The sequence below is a fragment of the Malaclemys terrapin genome, chromosome 11 (genome assembly GCF_027887155.1).
Source record: "Malaclemys terrapin pileata isolate rMalTer1 chromosome 11, rMalTer1.hap1, whole genome shotgun sequence".
NCBI classification, from domain to species: Eukaryota; Metazoa; Chordata; order Testudines; family Emydidae; genus Malaclemys; species Malaclemys terrapin.
In genome coordinates this window covers 56,940,143-56,957,500 of record NC_071515.1, presented here as the reverse complement: position 1 = coordinate 56,957,500, position 17,358 = coordinate 56,940,143, and the positions used below count along the sequence as shown (strand labels likewise).

General features: G+C 41.9%; 1 protein-coding gene and 1 long non-coding RNA gene across 3 annotated transcripts in view; one reads left to right on the top strand and one right to left on the bottom strand.

The window, feature by feature from the left end:
• Positions 1 to 14,697, bottom strand: part of ZEB2 (zinc finger E-box binding homeobox 2) — a 129,996-nt gene extending 115,299 nt beyond the window's left edge. For both annotated transcript variants that reach the window (XM_054043785.1, XM_054043786.1), the window contains exons 1-2: positions 14,427 to 14,697; positions 12,010 to 12,147 (exon numbers count right to left, since the gene is read on the bottom strand). In XM_054043785.1, coding sequence (XP_053899760.1) covers positions 12,010 to 12,082 — 73 coding nt within the window. In that variant the 5' untranslated portion in view covers positions 12,083 to 12,147; positions 14,427 to 14,697. The remainder of the gene's footprint in view (positions 1 to 12,009; positions 12,148 to 14,426) is intronic.
• On the top strand, positions 14,499 to 15,317 carry LOC128845304 (uncharacterized). Its single transcript, XR_008446644.1, has 2 exons — positions 14,499 to 14,588; positions 14,693 to 15,317. It is a non-coding gene; the product is annotated as an uncharacterized LOC128845304 (long non-coding RNA).
• The last annotated feature ends 2,041 nt before the right edge of the window (positions 15,318 to 17,358 follow it).

Genomic DNA, 17,358 nt, shown 5'->3' with positions numbered 1-17,358 from the left:
AGAAGAGTCTGGGAGGCTTCAAGGTAGAAGGAGCAGGCTTGAGAATGACTTCGCAGGCGGCTTCAGAGCCCTGGCTCCTAAGAACTGGGGAGTATCAATAATTACTCAGACTTGACACTTTTGAAATCCCTGGGTGCCCCTGCATAAACGTCAATCTCAGGTAGAGCAGGGCGCAGGAGTGGGGGAGGTCTGGCGGGGGAAGGGGGAGGTCTGAGGAGATTGCTGAGACTGGTTGAAGCCAGCCTGTCTCTGCATTTATCACTCTGTCCCAGAGGAGGTGTTTGTTCGACATCGCAGTTTGACAGCACAAAAACACTGTGGCCAGAAGCCCTATCAAAGAACCCACTGACACGTATCATTTGTGGTCTGGGTTTCACAAGGCCTGGCTACCTCACACTTTAGATGCACAAGTGTAAAACTCCACACGTTTCGAAGTGTTCCAGGGTCATCTGAAACTTTCTTTTCATATTAGTACTGTAAATATGGCTCTGAGAGTCCCCCCTCCCCGCCCCGATCTTCCAGGAACGTGCTTTGAAGGCCACACACTTTGCAATTAATTTGCTTTTAAATTCCGCACCTAACTGAAGCGGAGAGGAGAATAAGAAAAGAGCTGAAATATCCGCAGCTGATCCCACCCTTCCTCCTCAGTCACACCGCTCAGTCCCGGATTGATCGAGGCCAGTTAAGCATGGGCCATTAACACTGGCATGTAAGCTATTGGGGCGCATGCAAACCTCCCGTGCGATGCACCCCACCAAGCAGAGGCTGGGTTAAAAGCTTACCTCCTCTGAGCCCGGGGAGAATACGGTGCGTGTCGAGGCAGGGGGCGTTAGAACAGAAAGGTAATGTCTGTGGCCCAGGGTGGTGGTTTATTTTATGATCCGAGTTCCCAAGGCCCCAGCTGTCCTGTGTTTAGGCTCCAGCGTCTAAACAAGTTCTCACAGCACCAATCCGGCTGAAGTGGACTCCAACACAGTTCGGCTAGAAATAGGAGTTTAGAAAGCAGTTTTTGGCCTAGGTACCTCCCTGCATCACCCCCCAGTGGGGAAAGTACTGCTGCAAGACTCGGACCCCAATGGAGACTAACAGGCCCGATCCTGCTGTGGCAAAACTTTCATCGACTGACTGCAATGGCTAAAATGCTAAACCACGTCAATACAGCTATACTTAAGCAAATGATTAGAGCCCCAGCTCTGTATCACATTAACAAATGACTCTTGGCAGAGTCATTTGAAATGACTAGCGTATTGGCTGGACCATTTGAAGTGGATGAAATGTATCCACGAGTTGGGGCGGGAGGGCCCCGTACAAACCTTAGATGCTATGATCTAGATGCTTAGATGTTGATCTGTTATTGATTCTTTCTCTTGCCGGTGACCTTGCTAGCAGTGCTGTCCCACCCAACAGTCAAATGTGGAGAGAACAGTGTGCTCCTATCACCATGAGAGGCTGAAGTAGTACAGAACTCCTGGCTGTGACTAAGGAGAGAGTGACGGTGTACAAAATACCGCCTGTCACCACTGCTAGAAAATACAGCACAAGCCTCCCACGAAAGACATACGCCAGGTGGGAGCACACAAAGAGCACCTGGAATCACTAGCTCTGGTGGCAGAACAGCCCCCGCGACGTGTCTTTTCCCCTTGTCTGACGCGATGACATTATGTACCCCTCTGATGCAGCAATAAAGGAGTAAAGGAGTCTTCTAAACTTCCCAATTACGTTTTAATTGCTCGCTCGCAATGATACGCACATCTCAGCTCGGCTTCGTTAGCGAACTTCGAAGCTGTAAGGTTCCAGCTAGGTGAACACGCACGTGTATAGCAGTTAAGGTGTGTGTGTGTGTGAGAGAGAGAGAGAGAGAGAGCGCTCTGGTACAACGTCGTTTCCGGGCCCTTGTGAAACCCACATTCTTAGAGACCACAGAAAGCTAAGTGTAGAAAAGATAGATGTGTGTGGGGGAGAGTCCACAGTGCTCAGTTGCACAGCTTTCCAGGATTTATAGACGTGTCTCTGTCAATAATTTATTTAAATACCTTTGTCTTCTCATCATAGGGAAAAGCTGTTCTGGCCCAAAGCCATCCTCTGAACACATCATTACTTCAATCTATGGGGAGGCTTGGCTCGGCTCTCCACAGCTAGACACGGAACCCAAACACCTTGTGAACTTTGGGCAAATTCGGATGAAGCTTCGGAGTTGGCTCTGACCTTTGAAACCAGGGGCCTCATCTCTAACTAACTCACAGCCAGGTGACAAGCATTTCTGCCTCGTGTTGTCTTACAAAGCTACAGCGCTCCAGGCTCCCCCGTGCAAAGCAAGTTCAGAACACTAATATCCAAATCTGTAAACAATCCTACATCACCGTGATAATTACATTCCTGCAGTCCGCACGGACAGATGTAAAGATAGGACGCTGACTTGAGTTTCTACTTGGAACATTTGCTTAAACTGAGCTCCTCGACCTATTCCTCTTGTCACTCCTTAAACCTATTCCTCTTCTCTTCCTCCTCCTACACTTTAGCTTTTAGAAGCAACATCAGCTCTCAGCTTACACCACTGGATTCACTAGAAACATAAGTGTTTGTGATTAGTGGCAATGTCTTGCTTGTATCTTTACTACGTACCCGAAGAGGCACTGCTCGTTTCTCTTCTTTGTATGTGTATCTACCCTAACTTTCCTGTGAAAGACCCGAAAAATATGCAAAGCTTGCACTGCTGCTGAGAAAGAGGACAAAGTTTAACTTCTCTGTTGGCAATCACGAAATAACTCTTAGCAGTTTTCTAGCGAAAGATCTGATTTGCTGAATTTTGTCCTTTGATTTCTGTTTGTATGTTATTGCTACTGCTAAGGTTGTTGCCAACCTCAATTAGATCACAAATGAGATCAGTTTAATTCATCTCCCAAACTGTGACCTGACCATGGTCTGAAAGTATTCAAAAACGCATTTTAAGCCTTCCTTTGATTTCTAAAGGAATACTGCATGCTTGGTCATTCATACAAATAACATAAAACGTAATTATGGGATGATTTGGCAGATGACATTGCTGCCAAACTACACTCCATGCCAGATACTGTAATGCTGCTGCTGCCCTGGGATTCGAGTGCACAGTGCCCTTTTATAAGGCTGGAGTTAGAGAGAGAGAGAGAGAGAGAGAGAGAGAGTGTGTGATACTAAGGTGTTTTAATGGAATTTGGGAGGAAGGCTGCAATAGCAATGAGTGCACATGCACATCAAAACCCCACAGTTAAAAACTGCTGTATCACCTAGACGGGATGTGGATCTGCACTATCAAATCACCAGAAGGCTGTGACAAAGGGAGCTTGCAGCTTGACACACGGGTAACAACATAGCAAACACCTTTAATTCTGTCATGTCTCATACCCTTTGCTTTCTCACACATTTGTGGCTGCTCTAACATTGACACCTACACTTTTTGAAAACTAAATAAGGCAATCTTATTTAAACTAAAAAAGCAACACCTGAAAAAGTTATTCTTATGCCCAGCAAAAAATAACCCATTATTAACTCCTTCCTGGCATATCTGGCGTACCGTGGTAGGGCCATGAAATGGGGCAGCCTTACAACGTGAAAGTGTAGTTTCAAATGGTTATATGCTTTGAAAACCTTGCAGGTTTCCTCAAAGATGGGAACAGAGATAATCTGACTATCAGACCTCGACCCTTACAGGTTTGCAAGTTTATGGTGTCTTTTTTTTTTTAAGAAAAGATTATTTTACTTTTCAAGACAGAGTCCAAAATTCATCTAAATCATCTTAAAGATTTATTATGAGTGCCTGCAAGTTTTCCAACTGTTTTTTTTTTTAAGTTTAACAAACATTTTTTTTGTATCCTCAGTATGCACTAAGGATTTTTTTCAGGTTGATTTGGTATAACTCTGTCGCCATTCATAAATCTGATTGGAGCCACAGCTCAGCCCAAATGATTCAGAAAACTATGTTGTTGGTTGACTAACTTCAATGGTCTAAAAAATGTCAGGCTTTCATTCCTTTCTCTCTGTTATGCAAACCGCTATATGAACAATCATAACTTGGAACTTCCAAAGAAACGGGAACACGAGTCTTATCTGATGAGTGCAAGTGTATAGCACACAAAGAGTTAAACAGTTTTCCAGCGTTACTGGGTAGGTTAATATCACAGCTGCCTGGTAAAGCATTATCCCAGCACCTCACTTAACAAAAGCCTCCTTTTGCAAACAGACTCCTACTTTCCCCCAAGTATCCAAAGGTGTTTACTGAAGTAAATCTGCCTAAATCCTCCATTGCTTGGGTCATGGGGGTGGGCAGGGGAGGTGGAAGGTGTAGAGATAATCTCTTTTTGTGAATTCTGTAAATCTTCTGGGAAAAAATCAGGAATCTGTGTCACATGCTTCTGTTCAACTGGTAACATCTCGGTTAGTGTGCTCCTTAGGAGTGAAATCTGCCATAGCAGCTATAGGAAAATAAAACATCCCTCCCCGCTTCAGATTGTTCAAACTGTTCTTCTCTCTCAAAGTTGCGTTAGCACATTTAATCTATTTGCTGATTGGGGGAAAAAACTGTTAGTATCTTAAAAGCGGTTTCTGAAAAAATGACAGTTTGGTAGGCAGGAGATAGTATAGTTGAAAACTTGTCACTTAAGATTTCTGCACTACCCTGGTTATTCTAACACAAGCAACTGCATATTACTTTTTACGTGTTGCAAATGGAGGCAAACAACATAGGAAATTTTGACAGGTCTGCCTGAAAGGGCTTAAATCCTTCTCAGTAAGCAGGATTCAGTTATAAATAAACCTTCCCTTGGTGAGAAAAAGTGAATATAACCAAAACCTCAACAAATTTTTAATACTGTCTTGCTAAGAAACGCAGAGTGGCTTCTGGAAAACAAACAGACATGGAATCTGGGGGAAAATATGGAGATGGCTGTGAATACAAGAAACACGAGAAAACTTGGCTAACGAAACTTACACAAATGAAACATTTCCCCCTTTACAGTTTTGTGATCTTGTTGGGGTGGGGAGGTTGTTTGTTTGTTTTTGGGTTATTATTTCCCTCTAGCCAGCAAATGTGACATATTGCCAGACGCAAAACTGGGAAAGGTTTTTCCTTCCCAAAGAGTTGCCCCTTTTCTCCTGTCGAGGGAAAGAAACACGCCAGCCCAACTCATCCTACCACTAAAAAATATTTTTTGTCCAAAAGACATTTCTTTCACTGCTATCTTTTCATCTGCGTGGACCACATTTCCCTCACCTCCATTCCCCAAGGTCATGGCGAGTAAACAATATTAGTAATTAAAACAAAATAATAGGCAGCAGTCAAGAGCCGAGAGTACACACACCTGACCCTAACTATAACAGACTTCTCCGAGTAGAATTTGATCCCTCTCTGACACTTTTTACCTCAAGTGTTAGTGCGAGTGGCCATGAATAGCACAGGCATGCCATCTTGTAACACTATCTGCCTGTCAGAAGAGCCAAGGCTGGGTAGAGCAGGATCTATATAAGGCTTGTAACTAGGGGAAGCCCAACAAACAGCTACAAACACCTAAGTTATTTTACTCAGCCTCCACCCTTCTGCTTTTTCCCCCCTCTTCTCACTCTCTTTTTTTTCCTTTTCATCTTGGCTTTCTGTTGCAGAATGCAAATGTAGCCTGCCGGCGGTGAATGGGCTGAATTGTGATTAAGAAGAAGAAGAGCTCCTTTCTTTGTTCTCCCCTCAGGGGATGTTTACTGGGAGAGACACAGCGGATCAGATATGAAAGGCATTCAGGTCAGCATTGATGTGAGCGAAAGTGAAATCATACCTAAGGCATTCAAAAGACCGCCGTGTCAGGGGTTCAGCTAACGGTGCATCTACTGTGTGTGTCTTCCCTGTTAGGGAGGGGAAAAAATCTTTCCACAAACAGGCCAAAAAAAAAAAAAAAAAAAAAGGGGGGGGGGGGTGTCAGAGAATTTTTAATTGCAACAAAATTATAAAAGTTTTGTCCCCCCTGGAGATTAGATGCCACAGGAGTTAGGGTTATCTACCCTTATGGACCATGGCCTAAATAGGTTAACTGTAGCACTTCGGATCAAAATTTTTAGGGGGGAAAGGGACCAGGTCTGAAATGTGAAACCTTTATTTCCTAGGTGCATCCATATGTACTATATGTGGCTATATTACACATATAATTTATCTGATTCAATAAGATGTGAGGTTTATTTATTCATACATGAAATTGTAGACATATGCAATCACATCTCGCCTCCCTCAGAAGGAACTTAAATGATAAAGACAGCGTGGCATATAAAAACAGTACAGCACACCTTAAAAAGTAATCTTTTATTGACTTTGGAACTCCTAGGAACACTCTGCTCAGAGTTTACAGCATAAGAAGACTGTAACCAAAGACATAGGACGTTGGCACACAGCTATTTAAGTAAAAAATGCTTCAAGGAAAGTCTAATCATCATAATATTTTTTCATTAAAAATGCTTGATGAAGAAATATTTGGATCTTACTTTTTAAAGTTTATACTTCCCACAGCCTAAATATTCTTTCAATAGATTTTCCAAGTGGTTAGCTGACGCTGTTGGCATAAACAGAGATATGTAAATATATAGGGGAAAAATCACAAATTACAGTTAAGCATACAAAGAGTTAAGAGGTGGCTGCGTTTACAGAGGCTGAAAGCAAAATGAAAATCACACATCATGTAAAAAGGACTAAAAAATAAGCAACAGGACTAGATTTAGTCATGTTTCAATAACGATTCTCTCTGTTTTGATTTTTTTTACACCTTTAGAATCTTAGTTAAAATATATAATTTGCCTAATGTTAACATCTGCTTTAATAGTGACATTTAATTCTGAAATATTTTCAACTAGTGTTTCTGCATCCCAGATTTCTCTCCTTTTTTCTCTATACTCTAAAAAGACAACTAAAGAGCAATCAAAAAGGTGTCTGACTTGGCTATTCAGACAATTGCACCCTTGTGGGAATGCTGGAATGAATGGTACAGTGGACACCCCAGCACTATTGACGTTATAAACATGTAAATGAAACACATTAGGGCAGACAATCAATTGTCTGTGAGCACTGCAAACCTGCACTCCCTTTCTATGTGACAGGCACAAAATAGTGTCTACCTTGGGAAGCCATGGTCTTGGTAAAAAGGACAAAGAGTTCTCTTTCTCAGAGGAGAAAATGCACCTTAAAAGCATTAGGATAATGCAGATGCCAAAAACTGTTGTGAGGCGAAGAATTTCCTATTTCTTGGAATGAATGTGGTGCTGTTGTAAAAGAATCAACACCCTTCTTTCTACTTTAAGGGTAGACACAGTTTTCTTAGGGAATATTCTCAATATGGTTTTATAGCTTGATTCTCAATCTTCCATATATTTTATTTACCTTGGACAGTTTACCGTATATATTTATTTAACAATTAATTTTCAATGCTGTTCCTTTTTAAAAAAATATTGATTTTATGGTAATTAATTCTTTAATTTATTTCATTTTATTTTACAAGATTTTTTAAAAGTTTATCTGTAGATCAGGTGCAATAGCTAAAGAGGCTTGTGGCAAAACCAGTAACAGCAAGTGAAGAATTACTAGAAATGACATATGCTATTCAACAGTGGCATTCAACAATATCCAAATTCACTCTTTTTCCCCCCAAACTCAAAATAAAATCAATAGCTCAGATAACAGCCTCCTCTGTTCCGTGTCAAAACTTAATCTGTATAGCGAGATATACTTAAATATTCATTACATCTTGGTCACTTGCATTTAGTAAATAATATTTTTTAAATAAACCTATATCCAGGTACCTTTTGAAGTAATAAAATATTCTCCCAATGATCTCATCAACTTCAAAAGTAATCTACTACTTGCAACGGATTTTCACACTTGTAAAGATAACTCGAAAAAGGAACGTTCCCAGTTGATCGCTATAACTTGTACCACTTAAAATTTACCAGGGAGCACCCTTGTATCTGAGACTCTGGTTATTTCCAAACTTTTCCCATCAGGCAAAACAAACCCCACTTCTCATTACCCAGAGATTCTAGCTAGATTTTTTTTTCTTTTTAAAGGGTGAAGTGAATTCGAATTTTCCCTCTTCCCCAGCATCTCTAGAAAGAGGTGGGTGGATGTCTTTTTGGTTAACGTTCTTAAAGGGAATAATTGTGTTTGCTTGTTTGGTCTGTATTTCCTTTCGGATCAGACGCCTTGGAAGCACTGAACGTTCTCCCTCTTCTTTACAACTGGAAGCGAGATGGCAAAGAATTCAGAGAGAGATGTCTACTGGAACTTTGGAGAAAATTAGACCCAACTTTTCTTTTCTCCTCTTCCTCCCCCAAACATTTTTGCTTTTAAAGGGGACAACTCAACTCCCAATTCATGCCATGCCAGAGAGATTTGTTTTAAGGAAAGCGTGTTTGTGCCTAGTCATCTCTCCCTGAGAAGGAGAAAGAGGGAGTGATGAGAAATCAATCCCCTTCCCCTTATTTCTAAGGCTCTGCGTGCATCAGGAAGAGAGAATGAGGCAGCATCTCCAGTGAGACCGCTCCAGTTACAAACAGGGGCAACACCAACAGCAAACGCCAAACTTTGTAAGTTTCAAACGTCGCTGCTGCGTCGATTCCAGCAGCTTGGTTATCAGTCTGAGAGCGATCACTCTGAAAGTGGGGAGGAAGTGCAGAGTGGGGGGGGGGGGGAAGAAGGGGGCTTTGGGTTTTCTCTCCTTCAGTGAAAGTGTTACAAAGTGAGTCAGGCGACTGGAAATCATCTGACTGAACTTTCCTGAAACCGACACACATTCCTGGGCTGCGGGCTCCTCTGATTTCCCCACCTTCCACCCCCTTACTCCTGTTCCCCTCTCTTTAGACTTTTCTCTCTAACATTTTTTTTTCCTGGGGATGGTTCCCCCCATGACCATTTATTTTAACATGACCTCTCCCACACCCTCCACACACACGTTTCCCTGACACTGCCCTACTGCATCACTCTCCTCTCCAGCTCTGATCAATTCCGTTATCTTGTAAAATCCTGAGCTTTTTTTTTTCTTTTTACCCTATGTAGCCTTATAGGAATTTTATCCAGCATCGTTTCTAATCCTGAGTCCTGACCATCCTTATACCCACCCACACACAGAGCATATAACATTTAGGTACTACTTGGTTTCTTCTATTTTGATCCCCTTTATCATTTCTATTTGGTTACATTTATATCACTCTAGTTTCCTTGATGCCCATCTATTTTTAGAGCTTTTTAAAAATTTAATGCTATTGCCTTTCCAAGGAATTTCTATATGATTTCGATAAGCATCATCATAGTTAGTGTTATCAGCAAAGACACAAGCTCAGAAGTGACATCTTTTCCATGAATCCAGGAGAGAAGAAAAATCCACTCAGTTCAGATAAATCCTGGGCAATCCCCAAAGGAAAAGGCATTGGATACGTGCTTGTCGAGAGAGAAAATGGAAAAAAAAAAAAGAAGAAGAAGAAGAAGAAGAAGAAGTCTACCTGCTTCTCAAAACCAGAACATTTCTGACTCAGAAATGAATGGAAGAAGCAGATTAGGGAACACAAAGAAAAAAACACGGGGAAAACAAAAAGGAATAAAATAAAATAAAAATGCATTGGTTGGAGCAAGACAGGGAAGGGAGAAGTTAGACCTTCGTGCAATCAATGCACACACTTTAAAGGAAGTTTGCAGGATCCGTTACCTTAAAAATGGCAATTAAACTTTCTACTCCCAACTCTCCTGGTTTTCTTAAGTTATTGCACCCCACGAAAACACAGTTTCAATGGAGCAACGGAATATATGTCATTCCGGTCCATATGTGTTACTAAAGACTTGTGTGCAATAACTGAGTGTACACATTACATTCATTATCTCTCCCACATACATAACCATATAGCTTTTAGGAAATCGTTTGTACATTTTTGCTGATCAAATTGTTTTGCGAAAACATGAAACACATCGATACACACACTCATCACAGAACATGTGATGAGGTTTAATACGCTAAACTAATAATGTTGTCTGAAGAGAACCGAGAAGGATAAAATAAGAAGGCTAAAACAACAAACAGAATATTCTTTAGTGCAAAAGAGCACTTCTGGATGCCTTGCTTTAAATCTAATTCTCTTTCCTCTCAGAAATGACTGTTTAACATAAGAAAAAAGGCTACTTGACACAAAGCTTTTGTTATCCAGTTGATCAGCAACGTGCTTTAGATACTTGTAAGGGGAAAAAAACCCCACAACAGACATTGATTTTAGAAAATCAATAACCAACATTTAATAAAAAGAACAGAGGAAACACAAGAGAGGAGAGGGAAACATTACGTGTAATTTTAATGTCTACTAAATTACCCAGAGATGAGGGGAAGGGGAGGTCTCCTATGTGAGGACCACCTTAAATAATGACAGACACAGGAGTAAAGGCGGGGTGTGTGTATGGGGGGGGGGAAGAGACTTTAAAAAAAGATAACAAGGAACGGATCATTGGGAAGCTGCTCGGAATATATTGTTTTAGTTGTTTTTTTTTTTGTAATACTAAGCCAAGCAAATAGATCAAAGACAACACAAAGGGTAACATAAAGAACAGTTTCTGACTAAAATTCCTCTATCACTCCCCCATATGGCTCGACACCTCCACCACAACAAGAAAAAGACACACACACTCACTCACAAACACACACACACACACTTGCAACCTAGAGAGAGAGAAGGGGGCGGGAGGGGGGAGAGAAAGGATCATTTGTTTCTAATCAACATTCTCTTGTCTTTGTGTTTTTCTCCTTCCACCCCCACTCCACCTCTCCACTTAAATGAAGTAGCTCAGCTATAAGCAAATGGGTTCAGGTTCACACAAATATCTTCATTCCTCCTGATCTCTAGAGGAAAGTTGTTGAAAGTAGGGCTGAGATGTCCATTCAGGGGCTCCAGGGTGGCTGGGGGAGGGGGGCAGACTTCCAAACCAACGAAGAAAGGAAGAAACTAGGGAGGGACAGAGACCCACACCAGGGAAGAGCTGCCAAATGTGAGATCAGACCAGAACACCCCGTCCCATTGAACCCAACCTCTCAGTCGCCTGCAGAGACCAGGGGAGAGGGTAACTATGGGCAATTGGGCAGGAAACTCATTCTTTTAATGATTAAGGAGAAGGAAGTTTCATTTTCGAGTCTATAACAATTTTTAAAAAGTAAAGAACTCCCTGCCAGTGTGGCTCAGGATTCTCACGGTGCCTTTTTTCCCAGGGAATATGTTTTTTTCCGTGCCCCCCCCCCTTAATGGAACTATTGAAAATATCTCTCCGCCCCCTCTCGTCTCTCTCTTCCCCCTGACACTAGAGTCCATGTCTTAAGTGGTTCTGCCAACATGAAAACTGGCCGGAAAGTGGCTTTGGTTTGTGTGAGACTTACATGTCTGGGAAGTAATTCTGCCACTACAGGCAGCGGTCAAAGGGAAAAAAAGCAGGAGAGGGAGAGAGAGACTCCAGCGGGTCCTGGGGGGTTGTGAGAAGCCAGGCGCAGGAGACACAGAGCTCAGGACCGTTAGATAGAGCAGGGACCCAGGCAAGAAACTTTCAGCCTTTCTAAGCCACACAGTCTTCCTGGGGCTCTCGCTCAGTCTCTAGCTTTTCCTTCCAAACCGCCCAGTGATTCTGCAGAACTCAAACTACAGAAGCCCAAGATCTGGGACTCTGCCCACTTGATCGGACTTCTCCAAAGGCGTCCGGGGGGGGGGGGTAAGGGGAATACGGAGCGCTCGGGTAGACTGGGACTGCGCCCGGGGAGAAGGGCTGGGATCCTCCTGCTTCTTTGACACTCACTTTCCCTGGGACTCCCTTGAACTCTCTCTCCCCTCCAGAAATATACAACAGGCGGATCTCTCCTCCGCCACATAGAAAGCGATCGCCAGCAAACCCCGGGCTGCTGCGGTTGCTGCTGGGTGGTATTTTCTCCCTCTCCCCCTCTATCTCTCTAGTGGAGTCGAAAGGAAAAGTTTGATTCAGGGTTTTCTTACCGTTTTTCCTTCTTGGATTGGCTTGTTTTCGCCTCTTACACCTGGGGCCATCCGCCATGATCTGCTGCTTCATTGATAAGAGTGGATCAGATGGCAGTTCGCATGGACTCGACTCCCTGATTCAGCAGCACGCAGACTCTATGTAACAACCAAACACAGCAACAATGTGGGCATTGGTATATCCCATTTAAATGCAGGGCGCCAAAGGGAACCCAAATATTTCCCCCAAAAGGAACCCATCCACACACACACAAAGACTTGCCGTGCTGGGGGAGGTCGGAGCAGAGATTAAATTGACCCCCTTCCTTCCCAGCCGGCCAGGTTTTTAATTTTTTTTGTATTGCACAGCAAAGGAGATCAGAGAGACAAGAATTACATCTTCAAAATGAGTCATAACTCATGACCGTATGAGGGAATGCACAGGCTCGTACAGTAGGTTGTTTGACTCAATGCTAGGCGGACCATTTCCTCCTAAAAGTACTTTAGTCTGACATTGCAACTTGTTCTCCCATGAAATGTTATCTTTATCTTTATTTGTATTTCTGTTAGCGCACTTCGGCAAGCTGAAACATAGCTCTCTCTCTCTCCCCCTCCCCTGTGGGGTAAGGCGCAGGATTGAGACCTCACTTCTACCCCCTCCTCCCAACAATGAGAAGTGTATTATAAACCTCTGTCACCTTTTTAGTCAGTTTGACAATATTCATTGTAGGGTTTCCCCCTGCCCATTAAACAAACCTTCAGCCTGTCTTCCGCCCCCCCGCCTGAGAAAAGAAACAGAAATCAAAACTACTGCTGTCAGTGTTTTCAGGCTTTCTAAATGATCATATCCTTTTCGACTTGTAAACTTTCGTACCTACATCTGTCTACACATGCAGGCTTTATTTGAGACTGAATCTGTCAAAACTAGAGTGGGGAAGCACTTGGTTTGCTTGATATAAGGCTCCTGAAACTAAGTCTATCTCGAAGATACTGTAGCTTTAAAGATGCTTTGACTTGAGGATTAGTTTAAACAGGGGGCTATAAAAGATGTAACAGATGCAAACTGTAAAACAAGGGCAATTAACCCTTGCTCTTCTGAACAAAATCCACCCTAGCCTCAGCATCTATTGTCTACTCCTATGCTATAAAGCTTTACACAAAACCGAGAAACTGATGACCTGTCTCAACACATTTTGCACCAAAGTGGATTTAGTTATGATTTTTCCATTTTAACTTTAGTAAAGATTTATATCAGGATGGATCAGTTAAGTGTGCTGCTCTCTTGTGTCTTATTTGCTCTGAATTCGCCTTTCTTAGGCTATTGTTTATAAAACAGGGTTGCTTTAAAAATCCATGTGCAGGTAAGTGTATGTGAATATGCAGATTGTACAAGATCAGTATGTTTACTCACAGACTACAGCAAATGAATCCATGTTGAGAAAGTAAACTGGTAGTTTTATGGGCATGAATGCATGTGTGTGGGAGAGGGAGAGATTGAGAGAATACGTGCAAAAACTTTATATTTGCTAGTTATTTCTTGCTCTGCATCTTGTAATCTCTACATCATCATTACAGACCAAGCACAGGATATATGAAAGTAGGTAGGAGATAAACAAATTCATAAAAGCCCGGACCTGTGAGCTTTCTTCGACAATTGGCGTAATAATGCAAAACGACCAATGGCGAATAGTTTTAAATGTATTTCAGTATCTGCTCTGCTCCTTAGCATTAGCAAGAAAAGTTGCCAATAATTTTCAATCTTGGGTTCTTGAGAACGGTTTTCTTCCCAGCTGGATTGACTATTTTTTGTAAACGACTTTTAAGTTCCAGTCACTACTTTCACTTCTTTCTTTGGGATCCCAGAACCTGAGGTGTTACTTCACCCAGCCTCACAAAATAAAATAAAGAAATGAAACTTACTAGGCAGACAAAACAGCAAACTTTCAGTCTGGGGAAACACATCTTTGCTGGGACTTCTAAAAGCAAGCTGGAGCTAAAATACTGTCCAACCGTGCTTCTTGTGCATGCACAGTGCGTGCAAATCACTAACAGGTACATGCAAACTTTAAGATGATCCTATGTGAATCTTAAAATACAAGAACAGTGAGGTTGCTTGAAAGAATGGATTCCTTTTCTTGCACTAAAACTTTTACTGTCATAATTGCAAAAGACACCTTTACTACCTGGCTGGACAGGTACGGGGGGGGGGGTGAATAACAACAGAGAACGGTTCGCCATAAAAGAGCCAACCCCTCCTGAAACTGGTGCCAAGTGACTTTACATTTCAGTTCAAAATGAGGTCCCCCAACTATAAACAAGCTGAATAAGCCACCACACTCGAAATAAAAAAAGAAAAGAAAAAGGGGGAAAAATGAGACGGTGCAGAGGAAAGGGGGGAAAAGACAAGAAAGAAAGAAATGTTTAAATTCAGAACCTACCTGCGAAGTCTTGTTTGTAGTTTTGGCCAGAAATGGTGAGAAGAAAAAGCATGAAGAAGCCGCGAAGTGGAGGAGAAAAGGTGAAGGGAGATGCAGTTCCTGGAGAATTTGTAAAAAGCCTTGCAAAGAGTTGTCGGAAGGACCGTTATTCCTGCTGGGCAGGTTAGGACTGATCTCTTTCTGCCACTCCAGGAAACACAAACCTGGGGACGGACTGACGTGTTACGCCTCTTCTAATGACATTTTTTTCTTTTTCTTTTCTGTAGGAGAGAGAGGAGAGACCCTGAAACACACGCCACCTATCTTTGTGGGGAGGGATAATTGAAGAGCACCAAACGTGAGCATCATGTGGAAACGTGATCGCCAAGTTTCTCTCTGGGAAAGGATCTGGGATAGATTATACCTTGAAGTCTCCGCAAACGCTTTAGTGGAAGAAATGAAATTCCACCTCCCTCCCGCTCTGTCTCCCTCCTCCCTCTCTCCGACCCTCGCTCCCTTTCCTCCCTCCTCCCTCCCCCCCCCCCAACCATCAAGTCTTTGGCATCATTATCCTCTTCACTAAATCCTACTGGATACACGGCGGAAAACGGTGAACACCATTCACAGAACTGGATAACTCAAAGGAACTGAAAGTTAAAGGGAGCGATCCTGTGTCTTTCAATCAAGATCCCTACTTCTTTTTACAGAGATAGCTCTAATGGCCAGATTCTCCAGGCACATTGACTTGGGTAGCTGTGTCAGCATGGTTTCTAGCAGGAAAGTCTCCTTCTCCTTCCCAGTCCCCCCTCCACCCCTTACCCCCTTCTTTCAGATGAGCAAACCATAGCTCAAAATTATGGGTAGAAACTAAACACTGTATTTGAATTGAAAAAAGGCACCGAGTTGACTTCCGATCATTTTGTTGTTGTTGTTTGTTGTTGTTTCGAGGCTCAACCATCTTATTTGAATTGTCCGTTATATCTGGTGAAAAACGTGAGATTTGACATTCTTTCTGTTTTGTTCCCAGATATGCTCATGGGGTGAAATGGCTCTTTTTCTGTCTCTCTTCCCTTTTTGGGGGGGAAGGAGGTAGCTAGCTAGAGTGACTGGGTGAGTGGTACTGAACTTGTGGGGATAACAAGTTTAACAGTTTTTAAAACAGGAAAATAATAATAATAATTATAATAATACTAATAATATTAAAACCAGACTCCACCTTTGCACTGAAGGGATTGGTTATGCAAATCTGGAAGGGGTTTCCTGGCAAATACAGCTTTCTACTGTATGGTTAATTAAATCATCACTCAAAAGCTTTCCAATGTGACGCTTCTGTCGTAATCCAATCAGGGTACGTAGGTCCTAAACAAGAAAGATATTTTCCACATCTGGAAGTCAGCAATTTAGCAAGTACTGCACATTATTAACCAATTCAGAGCCCACTTCCCAGGGGGATTTTTTTTTGAAGTTTAAGTGTTCTTAACCAATGCTCTGCTGTTTTGTTAATCAAAAAGCTGGTTTGCACTGCACATAATTGGAAACTAATATAGAAGTAACTAAAGACAGCCAAATTCGGTCAGCAAAGGCGTTTATCTGAAAAGGGGGAAAAATCTCTGAGCCTTGATCAGTTCATGCCGAGCTCTTCACAGAACCCACATACGGTTCCTTCTCTGGAAGAGCTTTACATACTCTCAATGTAAAGATGAACTTCAAATCCTACATGTTTGTATGATCTTTCTGAAGGTAAACGTGGAGCTGCCCAAGGGGCTGTATTAGCGGGCTCCGTATGAATTTCCCTTCTTTGACAGAGTTAAATCTATTACTGCACTCCCCCCCAGAAGTAAACTGAAACAAATGGTACACTGATCCGACACTATACTTTTACTTACATTAAGCTAAGATAAACTGCTCTTGAACTGTGCATTGAATGTGTGCCTAAAGCAAGAATTGTAATGCTAGCAATAGTCACTAGCAATTGCATTCAAAAATGCTCCTGATCAGAGCACACCTTTCAAAGTGCATTTGCAAATCATCGCTTCCTCAGAGATCTGATGAATATTTTTATCTGTTAATAAAGCTACCCTCCGATTTAAAAAACAAATCTGAATGCACTGCGCTGGCAATCGCCCGATCACACAATTTTGGGGGAAATAGGGACGACTGAACAGTTGGTTACAGTATAGGATTTGGACACATCTGGGGACTGTAACTGTCAATGCAACTAATGAATATAAACTGAGTGTTATTAGAAACCTGAGATGTCTTTAGTGTAGGCAGATTTTAGAGCAATAACCACAAAATCTTTTTTTTAACAGTTCCAAATAAAATCCTCAGCTCACAGAGTTTGTTTTTCTGCTGCTTCTCTGTTGTCATTCACCGAGTAAAGATCTGACAACCTTCCATAAATGGACATTACTAGCCTACCCGACCAGGTACCAATTCAAACCACCAAGTCAAGTCTCTACCAGGTCGGGTATAGAGGCGAAATTAAGAGCAGAGTCTTTAAAATGTTGGTAACACTAGTATAAATGACCTAATGAAATAGCTAATGAAACAGTTGTCTGTGTATATCTTATACAAGGCTCTCGTATAAATATTAAAGAGCAGATTTCTTAAGAGCTGCCAGTTATATTTTTAAATTGAATTGTTTTAAATTAATACATGATGAACTGATAACAATAAGCTCTGTAATTATGCCTGCGAGAGCAAAGGCTCTATTGCCCTTTCCTAGGGTGAACTGGGTTAGTTGTGCTAAAACTTTTAGCATAACTATTGATTGAATGTCAAAGATATTTTGCTGGAGGATTATGATCTATCTATCTCTAGATATAACTACAGATATATAGAAGCAGAGATACACCAATACAGACAAGAGTGATAACATCTTAATGAAATATGTGGCATAGTGCAAATATCCTGAAATCAGATTCAAAGTATTATTAATTTGAATTAGATC